The sequence below is a fragment of the Epargyreus clarus genome, unplaced genomic scaffold (genome assembly GCF_041222505.1).
Source record: "Epargyreus clarus isolate Ecla_fem2 unplaced genomic scaffold, WU_Ecla_fem_2.2 ptg000002l, whole genome shotgun sequence".
In the NCBI taxonomy this organism is placed as follows: Eukaryota; Metazoa; Arthropoda; class Insecta; order Lepidoptera; family Hesperiidae; genus Epargyreus; species Epargyreus clarus.
Window position 1 is genome coordinate 9,853,307 of NW_027332210.1, and position 24,341 is coordinate 9,877,647.

Sequence of the window (24,341 nt, forward strand, 5' to 3'; positions counted from 1 at the left end):
GTTTTAAATTAAAACATTATAGACAGTTACAGATGTAGGTAACATCAATTAATATAATATCGAAGATTATACGGGTCCGATTTTGATCGAAAGGATATCAAAAGAGCAAAACTTATTAGTCTTGTCTACCTACACGATGCCACTTAAAGGTGTTTATGTTTTTGAGTAGCATGGTGTATAGGTAGACAAGATTCGAATTTGGAAAAAGGCACAGACACCTTTGAGTAGCATTTGTGCTATCAAATGACGGAAAATATTTTTTTAACATTAACATTATCCTTCGCATGTCGCCTGACTGTAGCCAGTGGAACAGTTAGTAGTAGTACGACGGGAAACACGTCTAACTAGTGAACTTTGATACGACTTTGATAGATAACTCTGTGTGATTAATTAAGTAATTAGATTTCAGGGATGTGTTTCAAATTTTAATCACAAATTAATCAAGTTTTGAAGCCCTGACATATCATCATAAATCATATTAGGAGCACAACAATATATTAGTCAATGATATAGAATATCTAATATTTTTTTTAATTCAAGTGTGGTGACATTTTAACAAACGGTAAATGATATACAAAGAAATAATTTAAAGTAACATTTTTTGCTGTAAAACAATAACAAAAGAACAAAAAACAGACGAATGTGAGAGATATAAAATCGATAGTTAGTGTAGACAAATTAAAAAGTGATAATAAAATACTACTTGATAAATTTATTGAACACAAACGTAATTTGCAACATCTTAAAAATTTGAAAAGGAAACCTAAAATTCCGGTTTCCAGTTCAACAAAGAAAATAATAGATTCTCTAGAATAAACTATGTAATCTTTTGTAAGAACTTTTTGACTGTGGCATTTCCTTAGTTTGTTGGAAACTTGCGCTTGAATACACAACTTTGAAAGTTCTTTAAACTGCTTTGCATATAGAATTTGCTTTTAAGCTACTTCACTGACTGCAAACTAGTGGCGAATAGAAAGTTTAAGAAACTATAACGGCGAACACGATTTATATGGCTTCCATGGTTCTAAGTTACAGAGAAGACTTACGTAGGAGTTAAAGTTTATGTGCAATAAAAGTAAATTACAAAATATCAAATCAAATACAAAATACGTTTCATATTACGTCCGTTATTATCTATCCATTCTTTTGCCTACCAAAGATTAAATTTGATAATGTCTAGTATTAAGAAATTGTCAAATGTCAATCTTTGATACCAAAACATTGAATAGATATTGATTGATTGAATATTAACAAAGGTAGGTTTTCGTAAGACGTAAAGTCATTTGCATCATGTTCATCAATAATAGAATCTACCTAATAACACCACAACACCATAACATTGTATTTTGTATGGGTCCTAATTTATACAATAAACTCCCTGGTTGTATAAAATCTTCAAATAATATATTAAAAAATAAAATTGTCGCTTGACGATGACTCTCTTGAAGTAGGACAAGACAAACATTTTCAAAGCTGAATTTTTGTTAACATTATTTGAAAATTCACTGAAGATAAATGTATCTTGTTACAGTTCTTTGCGTTGTTAGTTCTTGTTTCGTTTGTCAGATATCCTCTATCTATTATAAAGTTTTGCTATTTGCTATTTTATCTCTTACAAGAACTTTTTCTTTAAATTTATTGTAGACGCTACACTGTGCCATATGACTTCAAGTCAGTTTAAAACTTTTTAAATTTTTAACAAGAAATTTTAACGACATTCCAAAAAAAATTCACTCGCGCAATAGAAATGATCCACATTTAACGTGAAATTTGTAAATTTTGTAATCACCTACATCTAAAAAATATTCGTTCAGTTGTTAAACTAAAATTCAAATTAACAGCAAATAAATACCATTTTAATTGAGGTGAAAATTGAAATAAACAATTGAAAACCTACCATTGCTCATTTTTTATTAACTCAAAATATAAAAGCTCCAAAGTTTGGTTGAAAACCAATGAAAAAGTCTTTTGTGTTTGACTTTTTGTGTTTATTTACTTGTTATTATTTGTTACTCGAATATGGTATTTTTTGGAACCTGAATATTTTTTCATATTTTGTGTTAGGTATTCCGGGCGGTGTATTCGTAAGTGTATCGCTATATTTAAAGCAATACGTTATTGGTCAGAAAATGGTAACCTATGAACGAAGAACAACAGAACCCTACAATGGATTAAAACTTATAATAATTAATGATCACTATGATTTCATCCTAGATTCTACACCGGCTTTAAGATAATGGAAAACAAAGATAAACCTCCTATTTGGGCTTAATATCCTAATGCTAGTCTCACAAAAGACCGAATAATTACGACCTTTTGCAGACGTAACTAGAATTTCCGAAAATATTTCGCTCAAAGACCTTACAACGACAATAATGTCTGCAAGCAATTCGTAATCGAATTAGTAAAGGTTAGATATATCTATAAACACCGTTACGGAGTTACACAACACTGACACACCGAAATCTAAAGGGTCTGTTATATTAATTATAGCACATCGATTATAATTTAAATTTCATTTTTTTTCTATTGAAGCGTTATTTGTCCCCATATTTTAATCGTATCTCCCTATTAATGTTTAAACGAAATCGTTACATCTAGACTAACTATAATTTATTCTATACTATCTACGACGTTCGTTTTTTCTTTATCTAGACTATATTTATTTACATTGGGATCAATACCTCAGCTTATATAAATTTTATCAAAGTTATTATAATGTACGATACTCTCTAATTTTGCGATGAAAAGACTGACACTCAAATCAATGTTTTAAATAGCTGTCTCTTTGATGTCTACTTGATATTTATTAAATCTTGTCTTATTCAGGATCATTTGAATCCACTTGTCTATTATGTTTTGTATTTAACTAACAAGTAGATTGAAGATGATTAATATTCTTTTTCAAATCAAAATTTTATTATTTCTACTTTAATGTCAAGCTATTTAAGAGATTCACACGATAAAGATGTAATTAGCCGTAAATTAGATTAATTTTGCGATAAAATGCATTTGAAACCTTGGATTTAAGAAATTACTAATTACTTAGATGACGTTGCTATTTATTAACATTGCAATTAAATTCGTCAGAAAATAATATCATTTAATTCCTTCATTTCCCAGTTTGGTAATAGACAAGATTTTACAGAAATATTGAGTACTGTGGAAACATTTCATTTTATGAATTTTTTTTTGACGGCTAAGCTGATTAAGGTATAATAAATAAGCTTTTTATTGAAGCAAAAGTGATAGTTTGAAAAATAATATTTGTTTGCCATAAAAAATATATATTTTAAGCAATCAACAACTAAAGTTTAATAGAATTTTAGCGATTAATTTTGTGATATTAATACGAGTACATTTGTATGAATGCTATATTTAACTATTTGAATGAAAAATGTTTCGAAATTTCATTTCGAAATTTGAGCTAGTTATTGCTAGAAAGTAATTCTAAAATCCTTGAACTACAGTCATATGCGATGGTTGTGGTGTTAAGACCATCGGATCGTACATTTAGTCATTAGATTTACCTAAACTAATCAAATAGTTGATAATCCCAATATTAATTAAATTTAATTTATCTCTCATCTAATATGTACATAATAGCTTTGGCCTCTAATAAAATCCAACACTTGAAAGTTTTAGGCCTCAATTCCGACCTTCATCCTACTAATATTTTTGTCAAACTTATCTCGAAAAATACCTTTTATACACCTACACGGCAATTTTCCGTTGAAATATTTCATATCTTTCTATTATCATAATCTACTGAATACATGTTTTCATCAGAATACTTTTACACACTGACGTTCAATTTATTGCGTGATCAGAATTACAATACGTTTTGTCTATTTACATACAGTTGTACACACATCATTTCTTCTATTCTACTTTATTTGACTCAATCTATTAAGATACTCATATTACTATCTAATTAAGTTAAATAATGCCTCTTTTCACGACAGGCCTCTTTCTACGAAAATAAAAAATATATTTACAAGTTAAAATTTTCACGACTTAAAGTCCTATACACTCTGATCTAGTCACATTGAAAAGTCAAAATTCATCTACTACACCATTCAATAGTCTAACTTCAATATGCTATATACACTTAAAATTTGTTCGTTTAAATCACTGTTAACTATACGTATATCACTTAAATTACTTCGTTGAGGCAGTAGGCCTATCAAACGGCTGTCACTTCACAGTTTGGCGATATTCAAAGGGACGCAAGATCCGATGCTCTTCTCGAAGGAACAGGGACCCTCAGTTGAGCGGAGCCTCGTCTGTCCAGCCGTTCCATTGCGTCCAAATCAGACGCATTGCGACGACAGAAGCTGCAGAACGCGCAAGCTAAAGTATTCTTGAACGCATTACGAAAGTCTCTGTTGAAGTATGCGTAGATTATCGGATTCAGCGCTGAATTGAAGTAACCAGTCCAAAACATGATCACTGTCACTTCTTCAGGGTACGTACATAAATCGCATAAGGACGTGGACAGGTAGAACAGGAAGAATGGCAACCAGCAGAGGATGAAAGCTCCCATGATGATGCCTAAAGTTCTAGCCGCTTTGTGCTCACGCTTCATCTTCAGGATGTTTCTATCTTTGGTTGGAGTTGTCGCATTGATATGCAACGCACCATTCTTATCACCGACTTCTCTTGAATGTCGATGCATCAGCATAGCGTTACCAGCTCTGGCGTGTAACGCCTTTTCTTGTCGATTTGCTTCTTTGAAAATCGCTAGGTACGTAAATATCATGATAGTACAAGGTATCCAGAATGATATTGAGCTGGATATGACAGCGTAAGGTTTATTCACTTTAAATTCACATTGATTAAGTTCTCGGGTTCGCATATATTCACTTGTCGTGTACCACCCCATGAAGATTGGGGCGTAGGATATTGTTATGGGACTGAGCCATGTCGCTGCTAACATCACGAACGCCATCTGAAATAGGAAATGGAATTGAAAAGATTACCCACGCTACGTGCTACACAAATCCCTACGGGCACGAAATACATTTGCAAAATTCTATAGCTCAATTGGAAAATGTTTAAACTTTCTCTGACTCAGCGATTTCGAGAATTCAATTTTGATCTCATTGTGCAATAAATGCGTTAAATAAATATTTATTGCCAAGATCGTTATTGCTCATTTCTTTATAAGTAGTCAAGTTGTTTACTCTCTCTCCGTCCCCGGTTCTTACATTATCTAGAAGAGGTCCCAAAGTAACACTAGACGATAAACTTTTAGTAATTCGATAAGGCGATTTACGCAAAAATGATGGAATAATGTTATATGCTTTAAAAGCCTTTTGTTTTTAAGTCTCGTTTACTGTAAAAAATAATGATTTTTAGCTTCGTCGAACAATTAAATTGCGACGCTTTGAGGGGCATTTAACCTATAATTGCATAAAATCTCTTTAAACTGGGAGATTTAAAGACTCGTCTCACCTATAACAAATATAATAATTTAGCAACAGCAAAACAAAGACATGTCGATAAACGAAGAATATACTATTTATCCAGTTTGTGTTTATGTTTGAGTTGTATATGAGACTTTCAATTTTTGGAACGCTTGAAACATATTATGCATGAGCTAAAAATATATCGATCGGTTATCCTTTATTCTTTCGCGGTGTGACAAGTCACTTAAACCGCAATGTGGAAAATACGATACAACCTTCATAAAATACCGGCGGTAAACTGATTCGTTAATTTCATTTACGTTATGAATAATTATGGACGAAAAATCTTGGGTTACCTGTGGAATTTAATAATTCACGTTCAATATATAAAACGTAAATTATTGTCAGATTTAGCATATTTTAATGAGATGATATATTCATATTGAATGGGTAATCCTTTATGACTGTTGCTTCTATTTTTGTAATTATACTTTAATAATTTATTATTTTGCACGGTACTTATAACAATGAAGCATTAGGAATTGTTGATAATATCTTAGAAAATAATGATTAATGAATTGATGACGATAACTCTTAATGGTGAGAAAACTGAATTATTGAAAAAGTTGATAGATAGACATCATCTGAGGTGTTCCAACATAATCAGTCACCATACCCTTCAAACTACAACATAGCAGCGCTTTAGGTGCAGCGGTGGTGCATTCACAGTCAAATCACCACCAATGTATTAATTTAAGTAAACAAGCATATTATTTGATAATTACGCGTGCCAAGATGTCCATATAATTTAAAAAAGTGTTTGTCCATGCCCTCTTTATATTTTATTTATAGATAAAAACTGGAAAGTAGCGACAATTCAAAATTACTTCGGGCTTTGACCCGAACTAGCTTTGGTTTGTAAAGGGTTTGCCCTACATAAAGTTTTTTTTTTTTTTTTTTTTTTATAATATAAGAGTAGCAGACGAGCATGCAGTCCACCTGATGGTAAGTGGCTACTGCCGCCCATGGACATCTGTAATCAACCCCAGATAGGATTAGATATTCCTACCTGAGGTCGGCCACAGATGCGCCGCTACCCCTGAGGACTAAGCTGGAACGCCTCGGAAAAGTCTGTCTCCCTTACCACACCCTTCAAACCGGAACACAGCAGCGCTTAACACTGCTGTTATTAGGTAGAAATAGGTGTGGCGGTGGTGCCGCCGGAGTCGAACCACAAAGGGTTCTACCACCTTTAAACCCTTTTACCTGAGTTTTATCCTCAGTTCAGTTTTAGCAAACCATACCTACCTTTTTCGTCATTTTAATTGGATATTTTAGAGGCTTCACGATCGCATAGTATCTGTCCACGGAGATACAACATAGATGCAAAATTGAAGTCGATGTGAAGTAAACGTCAGAAGAGTTCCAGAGGTCACATATAACTGGTCCGAAAATCCATTCCCCGTAGAATTGCACGCTGAAGTTGAAGGGCATGACCACCATCGCTACCAGGATATCTGCGAACGCGAGCGAGACGACGAAATAGTTGGTGATGACGCGGAGTTTCCTGGAAGAAATGCAGGTGATCAAAATTTCGATTTTGGATTAGTATTGAAAATAACTAAAATAGTTGAGATGGAAATAAAGTGAGATGCTTCATGTTACAATATAAATACGATGATGCTGGTTATTTGAATTTGTAACTATTTGAAATACCAGACATATCATAACATTTTGAGGATTTTATAGTTAAATCAAATGTCCCGAACAACAATATGAAATGTTTAAAATTGCACTTCTAAAATATTTATTCCTAAATTAGACGTGAAATTAAATCAATCAGTAATTGGTTGCCAACTACATAATATTAATTACGGCTATATTATATTACGTCATACCATCTTACATGTCTGCATGTTCTACTGTCCCATAAGATTTTGTATCCAAATCATTACTAACCTGTGCCTCATGACACTGACGATGACCAGCAGGTTTCCCAGCACGGCCATGATGACGATCAGCAAGAGAACTGCGGTGCGCAGTTTGAACAGTACCGTGTGCAGCAATTGCTCATCGTCCTCGCTCCGGGCGCCCGTCTCGTTGCGGGTCGCGTTTACTTGATCCATAAGGGGCGGCCTGTGGTAACAACAAAATGTTCATATCTTATGAAATTAGAATATTACGGAATTATAGATAAAAATATTCAAATACTAACAATAACTACTTAGATGAAGAATGATAGCGGAGTTAAAGATAAGGTGGTAAAAGTGCGAACAAAGATAATTCTGAATTGAATAGAATTACAAAGTTAAACAAATAATAAAATTAAAAGAAAATTAATAATAAAAAACAAGATATGATGAGTTAGTTGTGTTGAGAAAATACAGTGGAGCAATGAATTGGAAAAACTTGGGACTGTTGGAGAAATAGATTTAAAGACTTCTTCAAATTCAAGATGCAAAATATTCAACCTGATAGCATCGAATCTTATCCATTTTAATTAAATGACCGGCAATAATGATGTCGGTAATAAAACGCGAGGTAATACGCAATACGCTTTGGTCTTCTCAAACATAAAAGTAACAGTATAAAAATGTACAAACCGCTCATACTTGTATAAAAGAAAAAAAAATGATGTCAGTGAAGCCATTTAATCTACTTAAGTGAATTCCCAACAAATTGCTTGTTTTCTGAAGTGTGCTAAAAGTTGTCTGTATGGCAAACTTTCTGAAGTTTTGGGTAACCCCCATTTAGGAACGATAAATCCGGTTTGCAAACAAATCAGACCATATACAAACTTGAGTAAAGTTAATTTTCTTGGCTAATTTTATTTTGAGATACAAATTGATATATTTTGTAACGTCTATTAGATTAAGCTTCACAAGAAGAAAATATTTGCCTTAGATGTCATTTTCAAATTAAGGAGCAAAAATACGAAATGATGTCCATTGCTTTCTTTTAATTTAAGGTGTTAGTTAGGTAACCATCATATTAATCAAATTATTAGCATCAGATATTTTGCAACGCGACTTTCAAGGACAATTTAGAAAAGCTTATAATTATTATGGAAAAAAATAGATTTGGTTTTTTGACATAATAATATGAGGAATCTTGTCATAATAACGTTAATTTTGGAAATACAAATTTGTCTCAATGAAAATTTATTGTTATTTCAAGAGATCGAGATTGCAATTTATTGAGATCTAAATTCGTGTTTGTATTTCACTGAATAGCACTACAGGTAGAAAATTTGCGCAAAGTACGGGAAATGTCAAGATATGTTTGCGAGGCATCCTTATCTAGCTGTCTGAGTGTCTCAGGTCTCCGGATTTAGTGACAAGATTACAAAGAAAGCGAAAACACAGTTACGTAAACGTTCTCTAAAGCTTATTCTAACGTAACGTCGAGATACGAGTAGTTGCTGTCGCTTAAGTAGAGTAGAAATTGCATGGATCAAGGCTGTTTAAGTCAAGTTACGGGATTAACGTTTGTTTTTATACAATTAAATGCGTAATTTTTTTACGTATAATATGAAAGTTATTTCAAAGAAGTGTATTATATTTTATGATACACTTACAAGAGATGACTTTCTGTTTGAACTTATTGTGCAGAATATACAATATATGTATATCAAGGCATAAAATATGTGAGATATGACAGAATTTTGATTTTCACAAATTATATGAGATGTTGTAAGGGTAATTACTATACGTATTTTAATTAAGCCATTGGTCTGGAATTTACATTCATGTAAGTGGAAAATTCTGTAGTGTTGGGTACTTATTCAGTAATGAATAAATATATTCCCAACGTAGAAACGAACGCCTCTACTCTGTGCAACTTAAACGATTTAAGTTTAAATTTAATGAAACATACCAACTGTAGTGAAAGAGCGTTGTTTCGAAATGATATAAATAAGCTGAAGTTTAAAACAAACTATAAAATAAAAGAAAAAACGTTAAAAGTAAATCACAAGTGTAATAAAAATGAAATAAAGATAGAAATAAAAAATGTAATAAACGCAATAGAAGGGCTCGAAGCGTGAGACGTAAAAAACTATGCAAATGAAGCCCGCCTTCGGCATTGGCGATAAATTAAATCAACGCAAAAAGTATTCCTATCTCGATATATGAGGATCATAGACTGGCACCACTCCATAAGAATAACATTTATGCGATAAAATCATGAAATTAAGAAAAAATGTTCCTGTATAAATATAGTGAAAGAGATTTGATGAAAATGATATTTTGGATAATTGATAAATTTTTAATTATTCCCTACTAGCTGACCCGGTAAACTTTGTACCGCCTCAAAATGTATTTATCAAATATATTTCATATAAAATATAGCCTATGTTACTCGTAGATAATGTAGGTTTCGAATGGTGAAATATTTTTTTAAATCGGTCCAGTAGTTTTTGAGCCTATTCATTAAAACCAAACAAACAAAGTTTTCCTCTTTATAATATTAGTGTAGATGATTTCGTAAACATTTGCAACGCAAAGAAAAAATCTAATTAAACCTTTCTATCTATGAAGAATGGCTAATGTTACTAGCAATACCGCGTGGAAAATGTAAAATATATGGTATTTCCTAAAACATAGAAGACTTGCAGCTACGTATATTATTTAATAAAATAAAAATACTCGTATTATGATTATTTTACGTGGTCTACGCTATTCGTTACTCGTTCTAAAAGTCGTAGTGAACAAATTTCCTTATGACAAGGCTTCTGAATAAATTTATTGCCGTTTAAGAAAAATCTATTACCTTTATCTCTCCTGTTTCACTCTCGTTACGTCTGTCTGTTCATTTCCACTCACTGTCTCACACCGTATCCCGTATGTCTCTGCAAGGATCATCATAACCGAGTTATAATGAATCGAAAATCACACACAACCGTTCGCTCGAGTGATTGAATTTCATCTTTTTCTTCTTAACTGTGTCGGTTTTCTTCTCTAGTGATACCTCTATACACATCTTCAGCTATATCGATGTCATGTTTATTGGATTCGATGGCGCGATCGCTTTTTGTCACATTATTATCTGGAACAAAAGAAAAAATGTTAAAGTTAAATTAATTTTGGCTTTTGAATGTTTTAGTAACGTGCTGAAAACATCGATTACACGTTTATTAGTTAAAATGAATATCTTAAACACACATCTGATTAATATAGACGCTACTTAAGTTTGTCAACACATAATCAGTTAACTACGATTTTATTAGATAATGCGTTAAAATATTATCTGATTCTGAAGTTAATGTCTTGAATATAGAAACATTATTGACATTTTCTCTCTAATTTTAAAATGGTAATATGAGGACAAATATAAATAGAATAATAATACATCTTGAAATTATTCATCTAAATAATAAGATTATGTGAATATTAAATTCTAAGTTTAAAACTTACGTAGTCTGCACATTCAAAACAATTAATAATAATCCAAAATAGTCAAGAACTTTGAGCTTACGAGAAATTAATTTAGACTAGGATTCTTGCCTTGACTTTCAATTCGACAAAGTATGAGATAAATCCAACAAATATCAGGATAGCTTTATAAGCTCGACGAGTAATACAAATCCACTCGAGCCTGAATCCAAAGAGCTTGGAAAGCTCAAAAAGTTTCCGCACAATGTCCAAAGCCTTCGCAAACGAGTTCCCCAAATTAAGTCCTAACTCGATCTCGTGCACACGGAATCGTATATTCTAGTTCTAGAGTACTTGTGTACATTGACAACGATAAATTACGTTCGGATATAAATTGTCCTGATAGACAATTTTTTTCACCGATTGGTCCTAGACATCGTTTGATTTGACTGAAAAGATTTTACCTTTTTTCTGTTTTTTTATGACGTCTCATACTCATCGTTCAGAGCACAATATCATTTAGCAACAATGTTCGCTGGTAGTCAATTACACTATACAATGGTGGTATTTAAACAAGAAATTATAGATGGTTAATAATAAAACTCATGTGACTCCCAGAAATTTACAAATCCAACGACACCCCATATGTTTAAATCCTTCAAGCTCTTTGAGTTGCAGGTCATGAAGAATGAAATATACATACATACTATCGCAAAATATTTCCCTCCGTAGTAGAATAACAACAAAAAGAATATTGCAACTTGTAACCAAGTTTACAGTAAAAGCATAAGGAATGCTCGTATTATGGGTTAACTAATTAATTTTATATCACGGCGTGCGTAAATGGACGTTTTACGCACGCTTCGCGTGCGCAAAACCCCCATTTCCGACCCCGTAATATAAAATTTTATACAACACGCGGACGAAAAATGTTTTTCTGACTCGTGTGATTGCAGTCCTCGCCTGCGGCTCGGCCTGCAAACTCACACTTGTCAGAAAAAAATTTTTCGTCCTCGTATTGTAATGTACTATTATTTATCGTCATCACAGTGTTCTTTTTCCTAAAAGAGTCAGCCATTTGGAAGGGACCCTTAAAACATACATAAATATCCGTTTTCCAGAGCAAATTAAATATACTTTTAAATACATACTCTTTCTAAATTAAATCTTATTTAAAAATTGTAACAACTCCATGAAATCAAACCAAACCAGACTTACAAACAAAATGTATAAATCTAGCGGAAAAGTTTACCCCAGTCCATCATAATTACACACGCCATTTACAACTTAACAGCCTTAAATTAAGCGCGGAATTCATTTGCACATTTATGATTAATGGGATAATTAGATTCCTTGGTTGGTCGTATTTATTTAGGTTTATGTTTGGGGTAATTAAATTTTTGTAAAGCGTCGGGTTTGGCTAATCCTATTCCCAGTAAACATTTTTTGGGCTAATCGGGGCTCTTATGGTTGAGCGGAATTTGCTTCCATTTACTGACATTGAAGAAGCAAATGATTATACTAGTTTTAAAGGTCCGGCGACACCACCGCCACACTTATTTCTACCTAATAACAACAATGTTAAGCGCTGCTGTGTTCTGGTTTGAAGGGTGTGGTAAGGGAGACAGACTTGTCCGAGGCGTTCCAGCTTAGTCCTCAGGGGTAGCGGCGCATCTGTGGCCGACCTCAGGTAGGAATATCTAATCCTACCTGGGGTTGATTACAGATGACCATGGGCGGCAGTAGCCAATTACCATCAGGTGGACTGCATGCTCGTCTGCTACTCTTATATTATAAAAAAAAAAAAAAGTTCATCTGATTATAAGTAGCCACTGCCATCTTAAACATCTGTAATCTACCCCAGATAGAATTTGCTTCCTACATGAAGTCGGTCACAGATGCGTTGTTATGCCCGAGAACTAAGTAGAAAAGTTTATCTTAGTTATAACACTTCAAAAGCAGAACCCAACAGCGCTTAATACTTTCATTTGCAGTTTCAAAAATATTTGGAAATTTAAGTAATTGTTGATGTACCAGTGCGCGTGTCGATTATCGGAATTGGAGATCTGTACCCTTAGTATTAGTTTTTACGTTTTTACAAAAATGACTGCTTTTGTATTTGTTTACGTATTTCCCATACATTTCCAATCAGTTCTGATACAGTCAGCTGGGTGCGCTGATTGGAAATGTATAGGCAAATACGTAAACAAACACAAAAACAGTCATTTTTGTAAAAACATAAAAACTCATACCAAGAGTACTAAATTATGTTTCAATAATTCTTTAGATCTTCTAATAAATTAAATTTATTTGCTGATTCGATAAAATCTCGAAAATATCGTATTTATAAAGTACTTAGAAAAGTAATAAAATAGAGGCTTAAGTGATAATAGAACTACATAATATTGAATTCATAGCATATTGACTAGCCTATTGGTTTTTTTAATATTTTAGAAATCGTTGAACATCTTTCCTCCGCTAAATCGTCAAAAGCCTCCAATAAATTCGGAATGAAGCCCATTGTTACAGCTCTTTTGTTACGACTAACCTCTTTATTGGAGAGTTCTTGTAAATTCTCGACGTAATAATATTTAAATAGGAGTTTCGTGACTTTTCTTTATATATTTAGCCGTTTTTTTCTCTAATTCCTATTTAGAATTTATGAGTGAATATGTTTAAAATATATCCGTCGGTCTGTATTTGAAAAATATTTATAAAGATGAATATACGAATAACCAGATCTTAAAAAATAATCTAAATTCATCATTTAAACATATGTCTGGCCGGGGATCAAACCCGGGATCAACTTATCAGATCGGCATGATGACCGCTCTGTGCGGGTCATTTATTTCAAGATTTTTATTATTTACTACTCTTATTTTTGTTGGTTGATGTTAATTGATCATTCCTTAATACCACACACATTTGGGGAGGTTATTACCTCCATTGGCTACAAGTCCAAACCTTCCACCAACTTGCGTGCAAAGCGATGGCATAAGCTTCAAGCCTCTTCTTTATGGAGGAAAACCAGTTACCAATCGTGAGACTTAACAGAGGCTGCATCTTAGAAAATACTCATTATTTAAAAAATATACACTTCACATTTTATTTTCACAAGCGCACTTCACTTCTACATCACTGCATATAGAAAACAAATTACCTAATTTTAACAGAAATTACAAACTGTAAACGCCCTTACCGAAGCTTAGGCGCAACAAATTTGAATGTTCTCATTGCCATGTGAACGATAATGAGGATTTATAAGAAAATAATATTTCAATTTATAAATGTAATCTCGTTTACAATTTTGATTCCTTTACATTTTATTCTTGGTGTTACTTACAGAATATGGTTGTTTTTGAATAGACTTATTTCATGTTCTCGTATAAAATATAATATAATAAAGGAACGTAACGCAGTAATCTAAAGTTATACAGCGTAAAGTAATAAAATGTTGATCATGGAATGCATCAGACGGAAGTGGCTACTGATACCTATAGATCTCTGTAATTGATCGCAGATAAGATTAGAGTCCTACCTAAGGTTGGCCATAGATACGCCGCTACCCCTAGTTACAATGCCCCGGATAACTATGTCTGCCTTACCAAACAATTTCTTTTTTTTTTTTATAATATAGGAGTAGCAGACGAGCATGCAGTCCACCTGATGGTAAGTGGCTACTGCCGCCCATGGACATCTGTAATTAACCCCAGATAGGATTAGATATTCCTACCTGAGGTCGTCCACAGATGCGCCGCTACCCCTGAGGACTAAGCTGGAACGCCTCGGAAAAGTCTGTCTCCCTTACCACACCCTACAAAACGGAACACAGCGGTGCCTAACACTGCTGTTATTAGGTAGAAATAGGTATGGCGGTGGTGCTGCCGGAGTCGAACCACAAAGGATTCTACCACCTTCAAAAGTATTTATTGCTGATATCAATATGTAGGTAAAACATAATGCTTCGTAGTTTCACTGTAAAAGAGTTTAAACATAACATCACTATTATAATACCGAGAAAAATAAACAAACCGAATAAACACTTTATTTAAATAAGAGGAGACAGACAGGAATATCCTATTTAAACTTGTATAGGATGCCGCCCGCATGAAACGGACATACACAACTGGATGTGGCAGTAGTTAGTAGCTTATTACTTACAGTAAGCGTGTAAAACAATTTGTTGTTTAAATATAAACACACTTAGTAGGAAACTATATGTTTTAATATTCCCCCTCTCTGCATAGTAAAACAGTACTTGAAAATAATGTGTGTAACTTTTTGTGTATCCAAGCAACGTCCTCTACAAGTTGACATTTAATAATTTGTTGTTTTGGTTTATATGATTTGTTTGACCTATTGTATAAGCGACACACTAAGGGTTTAGTATGAGTTTTTACAAAAATGACTGTTTTTGTATTTGTTTACGTATTTGCCCATACATTTCCAATCAGTTCTGGTAGTCCGCTAGGAGCGCTGATTGGAAATGTATGGAAAACTACGTAAACAAATACAAAAACAGTCATTTTTATAATAACGTTAAAACTCATACTAACGGTACAGGTGCCCTTTCAAATCAAATCAAATCAAATCATTTTTTTTTATTCAAAATAGGTTCTTTACAGAGATCTTTTTAAATGTCAGTAAAACTACCACCACTTCACAAGGTGTTTCGTTATGGAGAAAAAGCGGCAAAAGATTTTAGATTACGGCTTTAGATAATACGTTTTGACGATTTGCATAACAATCACTTGATCAAAAAGATATACTATAATGGCGTTATAATACAGTGAGATGCGTCTATGTAGGTATTGTGATTTTGTATGTTGGGTCATGTGACTGTGCCCTCAATTTAAGATCAGTGTTTGATAATAAAAAAAATGTCTCTACGCATATGATTATAATAGCGCGAATTCGTCATATCTTACATGTCGACCGACCCCATTTAAATCTATTTTTAAAGGAATTTTGCAAATCATATAAGTATCAGATAAAAATATTGAGACCCAAATAAGAATATTTATATCACTTCCAGTAAATATAAATCTGTACCGCGTCACCGGACGTAGTCTAATGTGCAATTTCCGTCGAAATTTCGACCAATCAAAACTTTGAACGACGCGATTACAAAAACAATGGGGCATCGACGTGGAATAATTTGCCCAGTCATTTATATAGGTCAGTAGGTAATGATAAAAAGTTGATATTTCGAGAAAGGTCGCCGGTGGTTATGACGGCCTCGATAATGATGAGTCGCTTTGAAAGATCAGTATTGCACCTAACATTTAATTTTAGATAGAAAAACGGACTCATTTTTAAGCTCATAATAGAAGAGAGCAAAGGAATAAAATAGAATGTAAAGTCTATATGTGTTCTAGTCACTGATAATACGGGGAATTTTAGGATAGGGCGAAGATATAGTTGTTTTATTAGATGGCATACAAAAATCTTTAAAACTCAAAAATGAACTAAAGACTATATTATTATAAAAAAAAACCTATTATTTCTCTGCCTGTCTCTCTGTGTGACTGTCTCTGTCTGCGTGACTGTCACTCCCACAATTTAGATGGGTCCAACGACACCTGATATGTTAAACTTCGTTAAGCCGTTTGGACTGCGGTGTGCCAAAGAATTAGACATACGTACATACATACATACGCTCAAGAAACATTTCCGTCCACAATCGGTAAAAAAAGGAATGAAATCGATATAAGTGATGATATTAAAAAAAGTTTTCTTCTACTCATAGTGCCTTTTAAAATTACTGAACGTTGGTTGGTTGGGACTCAATAAATATCTGATCTTGTCTCCTATGATCTTGCAAAGCTCAACATTTGAACAGTTTGGCAGCAGTTACAATTCTTGTCAACTCTTAGCTTCTTAAGTAACATTCGTATCTTTGTCCGACATTTATTTTACGTTCATTGTTTCATTTATTTTAAAAGGGTGTTATTGTAAGAACGAATAACACCCAAATACGCCTCCACACAACTACAAAAGGAACATAATAAAGACGCGACAAGTAATTAATGGGATTTTTTCCTCTCCGAACGTAATAATAAAAGTTTCTCGGAGAGTAATTACACGATTTATTTGCCTGGCGATCTGATGCGAGAACGAATATTATGCGTTGTAGTATAAAATAGAACAAAGTGGAATAATTTATATTGTGTTTTATTCACATTTATATTAATGTGTGGTTTAAGTCCATCAAACGTCTAATTATACTAGAAAACTATACACTTAGATACTCAAACTACCATTGGGTAATAGGTAGTATTAGAATATTAATACTTTATTCATAACTTTAAATCGTTACTTAAACGACTACAATCCAATAATAATACACGGGATCGTGGACATTAACCCATTGGTCACCTAAGTAAGAGTTAGGAATTATGAAGAAAGGTCTAAAACAGTTCTTAGACAAAACGACCACAAGCCGCTCTCGAACAGGTGGCTTTATGACTTGAAGAAGACAGCGGTGAACTGTTGGATTCGAAAGATTCAGAACCAGTTGAAGTGGCGCCAATGAGGGGAAATCTATATTCAGCAGTAGACCTCCAAAACACTGATGGATGGATCACATGCTCGAAGTTACTAAACTTTGTAGATTATGACCTAAACAAGTGGCAAGTAAGCTTCAAAATTTATATACATGTTGCTTAGTAATTGCCGAATTTATTGCCCCCGGGATATTTCGTGATCTACCAAGACAAAGAACATTAATAATGCGTCGCAGTAATGACCTCCGAAATGATAAATTAACAGCTATGGGTCAGATGACCTCCAACCTTCATACATTAAACAAATAACCGCCTTATGACGAGACTTTAGAGTCCAAATATCGGACGCCACTACAATCAAAATGGCTGTTTCAGACTTGATTAATTTTACTGTAAATGGCAAACGAGTGTGGAATCTTGATTGTTTTTGTAATTGGAACAGCAAACAAACATAATTATAGTCTACCGTGACGTGACTACTGTCTATGGACATCTATAATATAGAACAAAGATTCCTATCTTCTGAGAATAACTTAAAACTTCTTGTGTTAGTATTTGATACGTGAATTATCTATCTATCATTTATATACAAACAAAAAACAAACAGCGAAACATTATTGTTCAAAGGCTGACGCGGAAATAGGTGGTGGTGATACATTCGCAGTCGAATTTGCAGAACAATTGCTTTCAAAGACTGGCCCATGTTAATGTTCAGTAGTAAAATTCGGTCCATTGCGAAAACAATAACTCAAGTATTTCAAAACCTAAATTTCAGTACACTTAATGACCCATTTAATGTTTCTAGAACAAAGAGACATTTAGACAAATTTCAGAGACACGGTACCAAGTCTTTTAATTTGCTCTATTAAATTTGTCATAAAACAGTAGTGTAGCGTACATGAGTCGGAACTAATTGGCTAAATTATGAATTATTGTCATAACTGAGCGCTTAGCGTATTAATGAGAAGAGAGGAACATGATATCATTGTTTGCTCGTGGAATATTAAAGTTTAGTGAGATAATTGTAATAGTTTGTCGCTGAAAAACTAATGAGAATTAGGCGAGAAATAAAATGTTGTTTAAGTACTGACTAGTAAGGGATAAAATTCAAGACTTTTTACAATAGAGATCTGTTATGGTTTCGCGATTTCGTCCACAGAAGAAACTAACTTGTTACGGTGATTTAACCATATTCTTAGTACATTTTTGAGCTTATTAGCTACGGCAGCTGCAGAGCCATCACACTTACCTCTTACACTTATGACTTACAACAGTGATGTAAAGTTCTGGTTTGAAGGATGTAGTTGAGATGCAGATTATTAGACGTTCCAATTTTATATTTATTTGGTATATCGCTCTATAGTCTTTGATCCTATTCCATAAAAAACACATTAAAGTAATAAGTGTAACATAAAATCATTTTAGGTCACAGAAATTTGAATTGAATACCCATGATAATAGTCACGAAGTTATTCCTAACAACGAACCTACAAAGTTAAATTACTTCTACGTTCACATCTGTATCTGTCTGTCTATCTGTAATTTATTCTGTAAAGTTTCAGTGAACAAACCGTTCTCTTACCTGATAAATTAAATGATACGTGAAAGGTGACCGTGAAATTATTTTCGGTTCAGCGGAATTCGAAAATTCCAGAAATGCGACATCCTATGAATATTTTGTGCGTTTATTACTTAGTAGCTTTTACCCGCGTCTTTTCTCGCGATGAAAGGTTGATGGCGATAAATGTTTTTATCTATCTCGTGGGAACAATCCTTCTTTTTGGGGTAAAAGGTACTATGAAGTTTTCTGAACCCCTCGAAACGTGTCTACAAAATTTCAGGATAATCCGTAATTAAGACGTGAAATCATAGCAACAGACAACCAAACAAATAAACAAACTCACCTTTGAGATGTCGATATTGGCTAGTATATTAAATGTATTTTCATTAGCTCACTATAACGGTTAACGTTTTTTCTTTTATAGCAGTAAACTAGCATTCTGATCGGATCCTTACTCGTGACGAAGAACCCAAAGACGAATACACAAACACCTAGACCCAGAACAAACAATTCTATTGATAATTCAGATACCTGTCTGGCCGGGATTGGAACTCGGGACTCTTTGCGTACCAGACCGGTATCGTGAACGCTCCGCCACACGACTTAAGACAATTTTTATAAAGGATTTTTTTTGTCTCAAAATATTTGCGTCCTAAAAACTCAACATTGCAAAAATAATGTCAAACAGGCCACTCGCTACAAATTAGCTGAATTGTGATGATGATATAATTGTCGTTACTCAATGGATACAGTAATTAATTAGCTTTTCAGCGAACTTGGAATGAGATATTGTGATGTTACGATTACTCGTGGAAATTTGAACCTGATAGAGAATAATGACGAACACGAGGAAGTTAATACGGAAGATGATGAATTAGTTAATCCATAAGGATTGATGGAGTTCACAACACTATTAATAACAAAATAACATACTTGACTCAAGTAAAATCTTGAAACATAATTTTAGGTTCTTAACATATTCATACCGTAATCATTAACTGAATTCAATTCCATCCTTCAATCCAACTTTTTTAAATGTAATTTACATGAACAGTGTTAAATGTGAAAGGCGAACCTAAAATAGATAAAAGATAGCAATGTTATTTGAATAAAAATGTACTTGTAAATAATAATTGTACAATTTTTAATATTTCAACATAAAAGCTTTGTCAGAGCAGTAAATCAGAAAGTTTTTGTTCAGTAAATCCTAGATTTCAATAGAATATTAAACAAAAGCAAACTAGTGACCCGCCACAAATTGGCTGAATTATGAATTATTGTTGTAACTGAGCGGTTAGAGTAATTAATGGGTGTTTCAACGGACGTCGAATTCGATATCGCTGTTTTTGTTACGATATTTGAAGCTCGATATACTAAAATGTAATATTAATAATAGCAAATACGATAATACAGTGAAGGTTTTGGAAATTGTATCATATTAATATGTGGCTATATCAAGGGCTTTTGTTAGGGGCAAAATATATATGTTTTTGTCGGTGCAATAAAGAATAAGGAATAATAAGAGATGATATATCAGAATAGTAATTAAATAATATTTGTGTAAAAACTTTGTTTTGGTTTAAAATACTTTGACTTTGTCCAATATTGAAGTACCTTGTGCAATTCGTAGGATCTCTTGTACGAAATGGTAAAGTTTCGAGAAATTCAAGTGCATAGACAACGTAACTAAGATGTAACGTAATGTTAAGAAAGTTAGTGTACCAAGTTCATGGAAATATTAACAAATTAATACCTCTTCTCAATAGATGATGTCATCTGATGGCGACGGCAAATTAGTTATTACAATAGTCATTATAGCCCATCTTAGAAATACTCATTTCAATTTTATCATAAATTTTGGATAAGGGATCCAATAAAATTTAATATTCTGTATACTTGAGAAATAAACCTCACCAAGAAAACCATTCCGTGAATGAAGCTATTATTGAATAAGTAATGCTATGACTGTTAAAGGATGCCTCAAAGATCGAGTCCACCCATTATAAGACACCCTTTTTTCTCAATCATATGTAAATAAATAAATGATTATTTCTTCGGATATTACATAAGGTTAACCAAGATTTTTAACCTGTGCCAATTTTTTTTCCGATACTCTTTCGTGTGGAGACATAAAAATAGTTTTTACGCAAGACGAAAATTCCATTAGATTTATAACAACGATTGGACTAGAATGTGGGTCATTCTAAATTTTAAGTGCTCCAGTGATTCAGAATTTACTGACAGTTTGATTGAATTATTTAAAAATAACACCTATATTATTAAATATGCCTAGTTCACATTTAATTTTAAAAATCGTGAATAGTAAGTCAAGTTCTACGTAAAAGTTGGTAATCATAAACAAAAGTTGTGTGCTTACCTAATCTCTGAATTATGTTTATCTTCGTACAAAGAAAGCTAGAAGTTGGCTATTGCTTTCCGAATTTTCAGAGATGGACTGAATTGTGATGTAACTGGGAAGGCTCCACCGCCATGCCTATTTAGTATAATGTCAAGGTCACCGTCGCATCTGGCCAACGCGATCGACTAAAGTTTAAGCGCTTCTCCTTTTAAAATGCCTTATCAGGCCATATCTGGGATCGACTTCCGATGAAATCACTGTCATATGTAAAGTTGGTTACAAATGTACCACTTACCATCAGGTGGACTGTGCGCTACTACAACCTCATACAAATCTGATGACAATTCATCCACCCTACAAGTAGGTAGAATGATTTATAAAGTGATACAACTGAATAAAATAAGACAAATGACGTTAATTGCTGAAAACGATGACAAATATTTGCGTATTATTGAAATGATTCATAATATAATTTGTATCTTCGTCGTGAATCATAATATATATCAAATGGCTTGAATCATCAAATCAAATCGGAGCCAAAGACCACCTGTCGACTTTTTGTCAACGGCAGCAGGAAAATATTGGATTGGAAATTCTCACAGTAGCGATATCATTGGATACAATAGGTCGTATAATAATTTTGTTTTTGTTGAATAATGGTTTTATTGTTTTCGCTTTATTTCTATTATATTTGACGAGGGCGCCATATCTATTCTCGTATATGTATATGTCATCGGCTTCCAGTAGAACTGTTTTATATGTAGTTGGTTTGACATGTCCGAAGACTGCAGAAACATCGGTGGCAGAAGGTACTTACTCTTACCACCAGGTGGAATGCAAGCTGGTTTGTTACAGTTATCTTATAAAAAAGCTGTCACGAGATTAACATATTCTATGCCGTTTGTAACTGTCCTGTTATTATTTTTTTCCTTCAACAATTCCATGTCCTTTAACAATTCAAACAACAAAACTAGCTTACATTTCGCTTCTTCTAACTAATAGCTAGAAGTTAATTCTATTTCATCTAATTAATTTTTAGATAAAGATTGTCTAGTATACTCTACAAGAAAGTAATTCAGTCTTAAGGCATTTGCATATAGAATGCAAGTTTCGTAATGCTTATACAATTAAGACTAAGTATATTAATGTTTCTTGTGTAAAATATTAAGGTATTTCTTACTATTTCATAATTGACGTTCTCCAGAATAAATTGCTTAATCAACATTACGGTCTTTTGCATGAAAGGTTTAATTTTGTCAGACACTCTGAAACTAAAAAAGAAACAAAACTTAGTTTCTTTTATAATATCCTGAAGCATTCTAAATTCAAAATTTGAGTAGCGGATACGAAATACATATATAATATACATACATAAAATTCAAATGCCAATCGCTCTCAATACAAAAAGAATATCGGATGACTCGTTACGTTTTGTACGATATAAAACAAATAAAAAGTAAAATGCTATCGTGTTTCTTTAATAGGGTATTTACAATTCGATATCAAATAGAAAAATCTGTTTTGTAACATTCGTGTAATTTAAGCCATAGTAATTACATGAATTTTGCGAGTCCGAATTTTCAACATCACACGGTCATGAACTTCACAAGTTGTGTTTCCATTTAATGCTTTAGTAAAGATTGTTTTGATGTCTGTAGCCTCTGACTCAGAATAGAGCTAACGATACCCCATAAGATTATCATGTCATAAGAGGCGATTTAATAGGGATCTTCTGGAGTTGCGGGCGGCATGAGTATGAGCATGGGGAAGCTCGAACCGCTCAACCAGCGAGCCTAGGAGGGACGACGTTATATGTGGACGTGTACCGTCATAACCACCCGAATATATGACGAGCGTATATGCTCATCTGGGAAGAGCTCGTCAGTAGCACTGGGCTGAAAAGACTCCGTTTGTGTTCCGTTGGAGATGAGGAAGGCCTCCTCATACCATTGAGGACGGCTACTTGGTTGAGGGAAGAATTTCACACAATCCTGTGTCTCTGCCGCGCCACCGGTTATCTTATAAATTTCCTCCCTCGTTAAATGAAAGGTCTTGTCTTGTAATATCGTCAGTACCTCGACATTTGTTGCATAATATCCACATATAATATCTATCTATCCGTCTATCACCCTATAACTACGAGAACTTAATATAAAGCCTCGACCCGACCTTCCAGTTGAGAAGGAATTTCCTCTATTATTATGCTGAAAGCGTCGAGGAATTTATGAGTTATGCTTGTCTCAGACCCTGAGTGGTGACGGTTAGGCGGGCACTTGGTCTAGGCTGTGAACAATTAACGATATTATACAAAGCTATTGTCATCTACATACGATATTAAGAATAAGTGTTTGTCTCTTAAATTAGTTGTAAATTATTTCTGTTTCAAGTTTGAGACTGGTTTTAGAATTGAACTGAAAATTCATTTTATAATTTTTGTGAAAATACTTTTCGAATCAAATTTTAATCTATCAAATAGTGCGAGCCACAAATATTTGCAATTTAAGTGTTAATCGCCGAATGAGAACAGGTATAAAAATGTATATGTAATACAAGAAAACTAGCATGTAGCTCACTTTATAAGACAGCAATGCTGCCAAGGAAGTCTGTAAAAAGTCAAAGATGCCTTGCCACTCCTGAGAGATAAAATGGTAGCCTCATAATATGTAAGTCACTCGACATCCACTACCTTCCACCGAAACGCAAGAACTGCATTACATACAAATGGTTATGACGATGGTAACTCCCCGGTCAAACCATATTGGTTCTACCATTTTACAAACTTTAATATAAAATGTCAGATGTATTCCAAACAGATCCTTCTTCGAAATTTAATTTGTCATGCCAATTTGTAATGCCGAAGACAAACATCAAATAATTCTATTTTCTAATTAAAATCCCAAAAATATATGATTTGCTGAATGGACCAAACGTTTGAAGACACCAATTAATTCATCAAAGACAAAAATAGCGTAGATAAAATAATGTACGAAGGAATTTTGAAACAGAAATAAATTTCCCTCCGTGAACAAAACGTTTAAACCATTTGGGTGCCTCCTTTCTTTACATTACTCTTTAGAACAATTACATTCTTTAGCTTTTAGGGGCCCGTAAATATAATTTGACGAGGGACCT

At 33.4% G+C, this 24,341-nt stretch overlaps 1 protein-coding gene across 2 annotated transcripts in view; it reads right to left on the reverse strand.

Moving 5' to 3' along the window:
* Positions 1-3,377: 3,377 nt before the first annotated feature.
* Positions 3,378-24,341, reverse strand: part of OAR2 (octopamine receptor) — a 164,749-nt gene continuing 143,785 nt past the window's right edge. For both annotated transcript variants that reach the window (XM_073080049.1, XM_073080056.1), the window contains 4 exons: positions 10,182-10,457; positions 7,371-7,547; positions 6,720-6,978; positions 3,378-4,951 (listed from right to left, as the gene is read on the reverse strand). In XM_073080049.1, the coding sequence (XP_072936150.1) occupies positions 4,220-4,951; positions 6,720-6,978; positions 7,371-7,537 (1,158 nt within the window). In that variant the 5' untranslated portion in view covers positions 7,538-7,547; positions 10,182-10,457 and the 3' untranslated portion in view covers positions 3,378-4,219. The remainder of the gene's footprint in view (positions 4,952-6,719; positions 6,979-7,370; positions 7,548-10,181; positions 10,458-24,341) is intronic.